This window comes from Brachyistius frenatus, unplaced genomic scaffold (assembly GCF_029030835.1).
Source record: "Brachyistius frenatus isolate BFR_SWC_R1_liver_20210118 unplaced genomic scaffold, ASM2903083v1 Contig_154, whole genome shotgun sequence".
Taxonomy (NCBI): Eukaryota; Metazoa; Chordata; class Actinopteri; family Embiotocidae; genus Brachyistius; species Brachyistius frenatus.
The window spans coordinates 341,501-347,500 of NW_027210753.1; the positions used below are offsets into that span (position 1 = coordinate 341,501).

General features: G+C 45.1%; 1 protein-coding gene across 1 annotated transcript in view; it reads right to left on the reverse strand.

Annotated features, from left to right (window-relative positions):
- The window catches only part of ngfra (nerve growth factor receptor a (TNFR superfamily, member 16)), a 32,628-nt gene that overhangs the window by 19,926 nt on the left and 6,702 nt on the right, over positions 1-6,000 (reverse strand). The window contains exon 3 of the mRNA XM_069716259.1: positions 1,086-1,448. Coding sequence (XP_069572360.1) covers positions 1,086-1,448 — 363 coding nt within the window. The remainder of the gene's footprint in view (positions 1-1,085; positions 1,449-6,000) is intronic.

Consider the following 6,000-nt stretch of genomic DNA (forward strand, 5'->3'; position numbering starts at 1 on the left):
TTAAAGGAAGCCAAAATGCATCTTAAAAGCTACGAGAACATTCACTCTTCTAATTGGTTAGTTTGTCTAGTGTCTAAGATAAACACAGCAATAAGGTCCTATCTGCCCAAATATCAAAAAGGAAACATACTGTGTTGTTACTCCAAATCAGACCTCAGTTCACCCTCTGAAAAGCATCGAGGAATATAAAGCAATCCTGACTGCAGCAGTTATTTAGTTTAAACTAGCAGTTTTTGCCTTGTAGTTGGTCGTTCCCCTTATTAATAAACCCAGAATTCATTTGGGACCAAACAGTGATCACTTCCTCTAACGGAAACAGTGCAGTTGTTTTGGTCTTCACCCAGTATGATTGCTGTGTCCAAACTAACTGTACTGAAGGTGAAAAGCAGCCAGGATTCAATTCAACTGAAAGAACACCAAGTAAACTCTGGCTTTGTTTGTGGAAATGCAAAACTAACTGTGTGATTGTAGATTTGTGACTTTGGATGAATTCAAAAGCGAAACTATTTTTAATTTACTGGACCAATCTGCTGATTGTAGGGACTGCTAAGGAACTGATCTCATACATTGTGCTTGATTGACTTAGTAACCGTCCTGATGTATCAGAAAGTGACACACAGACATACCATGTTTATATTCTCCAGCTTCATTCGAAAATCCTCAAAATATTGCAGCACAAAAAGCTTTGTTTGTGTCCCATTTTCTGGCTGTCAATCATTATTTGACAGTTGAGGTGTATTTACCATGATTAATAATGTCAATAACTATCCTTAAATTGTCTCAATTGATGAATTCATCATTGGATCTTTAAAATTTCAGAAAATAAATTTAAGTTTTTGGGGGTTTTTTTGCAGTCACAATATCCTGCAGTCCAAAGTCCAAATCCGTTGTTTGTCCAACCAACATAATAATTCGTTGCCCGGCCACTCTTTACATTGATTTCAGCTCATTTTAGATTTCCACAGTGAGTCCACCTGATGCTGACAATGACACCAAACAGCCCACTGGATGGTTTACCTGTCAATAATATGATGTCAGTGTCAACAACAGATCTCGTCTTATCTGTAAGTGTGTTGGTGACTCACTGTGGCAGACGGAGTCGCTGGCCGGCGTGCACACGGCCATCTGTATCTCGGTGTCCTCGTCGCAGATGGTGCAGGGCAGGCAGGGTTCGAGGGAGCTCTCCCGGTCGGAGAAGGTCTCGTCCACGCACTCCTCACACATCGTGTCGTGGTCGTGGTCGCAGTGGGAGTACACGCCCTGTCCCACCGGACACACCGTGCACGGCTCGCAGCGGCCGGCCACCGTGTCGAAGAAGAAGTTGTAGTTACAGATGCATTTGGCGTCGTTGGAGTCGGTGCACGGCGTCTCCATCCGCATCAGGCCGGTACACAGCGTGCACGGCCTGCACCGCTCCAGGTGGCTGTAGTTCTCAGAGAAGGTCTCACCTGCAGATTATAAAGGACGGGGTGTCGGACACGAGACGGGAAAGTGAGGAGGACGAGGAAACGGGAGAAGACGAAGAGAGAGTGGGAAATATGAGGAGATAAACAGGGAGAGAAACAGTGAGTCTAATGACATTAACCGTGTTTACTGCACATCGATCAGAAGGAAAGACACATTGATCCACTGGGCTCTTCGTGATTTGTGCTGCAGGACAAGAAAGGTGCTGTTGAAGGGGGAGCGAGGCGAAGGCCTTCTGCGCTCATTGCGACATCGATCCCGACGTGTTTGTGCTGCGCTGAGTAAACTTCTTTAATCTCTGTCATACGGACGGAGGTGCACCCACATGCTCACACTAAAGACCCGGCGTTAGAAGTCATCGAGGGACGACTTAAATTCAGATGCTTTAGAGAGCGTCGGTCATCCTGCCGAGACCGCAGCATTTCTGACATCAGTGCAAAAACGTGCACCAAAAGTTTATTTATAGTATAAACAGATCTAAACACAGAAATTCAGAATGCTAAAACGTCATTTTTAACACGGTGGAATATTCATATCGGACCAGTAATGACTCCTGCTTCTGATTAGTTCATATTTAGAACAAGTTGTCTTGTTTTATGCTAATTACTAAATGTTACCATGCCAACACACTAAACTAAAATAGTAAACATATTTGCTGATGCGGAAACTTGAAGCCTCCAATGCAAACAACACAGAAGATTGAGTTTACAGTGAAGTATGAGACATCATGTGTCCAGCAGGTAAACTTCTGAAATTAGATCATTTGCATATTCATAGATTCTGGGACTTGTAATGAGGGAGAAGGAGTAGATGTCGTTGTTCGGTGTTCAACAAGATAACTGAAGTTTTTTTCTTTGCATTTTAGACTATTTTTGTCTCAACGCATGTCTTCAGGGGATCGTTAATGTTTTTGACATGATGACTTTTTGTAATGTCAGAATATGAAAAACTTATGGGATAAACCAACAAATTTGGAGGCATCTTCTGGGTACCATGAAAATCTGCACCAAATCTCATTTGAATCCATCCAGTAACTGTTGAGCTTCAGTCTGAACCGCAGCGCTAACGAAACTAAAAAGTACTCTGAGTTGTGTTTAATATTTGCTGAAAACCTGCTCAGGGTTTGGACGTGCTGAGATGCATGAATGGAGTTTCGTGTCCTCTCTGGTCGGATGTAACAACAAATTACTACCTGAAGTGTCAATGCGTGTGTTTAAAAGATATTTGTTTTAAGGCTCAACTTCATCACATCATATTGATTTTTTTTTAGAGCAGCGGGGAACAGAACGAGGTAGAAGCCGTGGTGACTAATTGCCTGCTGCTTTTCAATTACTTCAAACACTGAAGATCACTCTCCAGGAACATTTGGTGTCAGGAGGATTCGGGAAGATTTCGGCGCTGAGGGAGCAACGACCTCGAATTAGCTTATTCTTACACCGAGAGTTCCTTGGGGGCACAAAATAATCTATTAATATTGCATGTTCATATAGAATTGTGTTCAGATATAATTGGATGCCTGCTGAATTATGCATACGTGAAGAGAGTGTGTTGTAGTGACCGAATGAGATGCGAGCCGAGCGGAGAGGCTGGCGGCCGAGTGAAGGAAAGAAAAACGACTCGGATTCACTCCGAAGCCCATTTTTAGTTCTTGTGGCGTTCAACATGAGAGCGGTCACCTTGGCGAGAGACGGAAAACACTACAAAAGCATGACGTTTTTAAATCCCGTTAGAGGGGGAGGGGGGGGGGGGAGGGGGGCTGGAAGTTTGAGTTCTGCAACATGAGATTACAGACGAGCATGCCATATCAAAGCAGCTTTCTAAAGTGTTTAATTGACTCCAGAAACGGCCTGTTTCACTTGTGATTTCCCAAATGAAGCATTTAGCAAAGTTGAATTCTCCTAAACGTTTAAACGCGGTTGGTCTTGAGAGTGAAATAAATCACCAGGACTGCGTGGAACTGGAAAAATAAAACCACGTTGACTGTTTGAGGACTTTTATTGTTGCACAGCTCTTATCTGCGTGTATCCATATGTTTCAGTGTGTGTGTTCTTCATGAGAAACAAAAAAGAGCTGCTCTGCGGGTGTCGTGTTGAGTAACAGCATTGTTTTGTCAGTGTGAAAAAGCCCCGGCAACGTCCCAGCTCTCGCTTTTTGCGTCGTAAGCGGCTCTGGCAAAGTAAACACTGGCACCGACTGAAGCTCTGAACACCTTGTAAACAAGCAGCGCAGCCGAGAAGGCAGACGACGAGGCCCGTCACATTATACGGGCAGCCTGAGCCCAGCAGATGGAGGTAATGATATCGAGACAGGTAGGCGGGGGGGCTTCATTTGCACAAGTTAATCTGGAGACGGACGTTATCGGAAACAGTCTCTGAAGATGGTCCGATGCTCGACGTCCAGACCCGGTCTGGAAAAAGATCTGATTTAGAGATCAGAGTCCTGCAGAAGTGCTGATGTGGACTGGAAAGGGGAGGAGTCAGAGGAAAGAGGGCAACAACAACAAAAAGTTCTCCGATCCAGGGTTCTTCCTTTCGTATCTGTCGTCACCTCTCGGTCGTATTACTGAAGTAGAGGAGAGAGCGACGCCGACTGAACGATTTGCGAGCCCTTTTTGTTTTTCCTTTTGCAGTCAGGCATTCGTTTCAATTATCCCACAGCGCCCAGGTTTCCCTCGCTGTCTTGAGCTCGCGGGCTTCGAGCCGCCCTTCTGCAGCCCCGGTGTCTGGAAACATGTCGAAATGGGTTCGACGGGCTCAGAGGACGAGATGTGTGCGGTTTGTGTGTCTAATTTATGTGTCAGCAGCGCTTTCATCCAGGGACCAAAAGAAGAACGTTAAAGGCCATCAAGAACGAGGTGGGGAGCGGCTTCCTCAATAAAACGTGAGCTTCTCTTTTTTTTAATTGTCCCCGTGACGAACGATGATCAGCGTTTAGACGTTTTCATGTCGGGCTGTAAAGGTTCATTGTTGGTTAAAAGGGAAATGTGGCATGATGCACTTAAAGTGTGGCACTTCAGCCCGTGAAGACCCCCGCCCCCCACTCCTCTTCCAACACTGATGTGTGTCAGTCCCATTAGTGTCATCAATAATGTAGCTGTGGACGGCCGTGGAGCGTCACGATGATCTTCACAATCAGCGCTTTTTTAGGTGTGTTAGCTTTTAGCGAGGCCGGACGTCTCGTCCCACCCGAACACCACCGACCCTCCGCTGACTGCACCTAAATTATCAACATCCGGAAAGCTGCGTGACGGCTTTATTTGTCTTTTTTAAAACGTTCCTGTGTGTAATTATCGCTCCGCTTCATTGGTCCGCTTCACTTTCCCTCCAGATTTGAAACAGGTGTTTTTTGGATATTACCAAAGTTATTATAAGGAGGCACCTTGTAATTTAACAGTTAATCTTGCATCCTGTTTTAATATTGTTTTTTGCCTTGTTAGTGAGCCTTATGGGGGGAGGAGGGGGGGTTCCTCTGCCATGGCCACACAAAACCTGCCAGACTAAAATCTCCACTTCCCCTTTCTTCATCCCTCATGATCCGACGTTGGAAGCGCTTCTCGGCGCTCTGCTTTCAGTCCTCAGCGGACTCGTCTGTGATTCTACTTTCCTTCCTCCTTTAAAAATCCCCAGCGAGCTGCGGTCCACTCGGCCGGCGAGGTTCCCCCTTCTCTTAAACTGGACACGGAGTCATGAAGTTTTGCCTTTTTTTTCCTCCCTCAGATCTTCAGTCGGTTTGCGGGCCGATCTTTTTTCTGAGCGATCCCGCTAAGTGAGGGAGGTCTGCTCATCTCGTCTCCCAGGAAGGCAAAAAAAAAGTGGAGGAGACTGATAAATATTTCAGTGTTGCTGACGTTGGCACTCGATAGGGATGAGGCCACGGAGGGGTGAGGAAGGTGAGGAAGGGGGGGCGTCACACTGACAGGAAGTGGTAAATTAAGGGGTGGTCATTGTAAATACATATTTGTCCATATTTACAATGAAACAGGAAATGGATGTGTTGAATTGAACTATTATTATTCATTTCTGCACTTAAGAGCGTGTATTTATAGAGATGTTTTAGTTTTAGGTCTGATAGGTGTTTTAACGTGTGTGTGTGTGTGTGTGTGTGTGTGTGTGTGTGTGTGTGTGTGTGTGTGTGTGTGTGTGTGTGTGTGTGTGTGTGTGTGTGTGTGTGTGTGTGTGTGTGTGTGTGTGTGTGTGTGTGTGTGTGTGTGTGTGTGTGTGTGTGTGTGTGTGTGTGTGTGTGTGTTTGTGTGTGTGTGTTTGTGTGTGTTTGGGCATATTCAGATTTTATCTGCTTAAAAACAAAAACAGTATTGAAATATTCTGAAAATGCTGTGGTACCAGAGTGTGAGCTGGCGGGTATTTCGAGCCTTAATTGTTGAGTGTTTATCGGCGGCGAGTGCTTGTACACTGCAGACCAAGATAATTGTTCGCTGTTAGAGGCACAATAGGCTTTTCAATATGCTTTAATTAGCTGGATCAAATCAGTAGAAGATGCATTGATGTAACAGTATGCATGATAAATGAGCAGATTGTG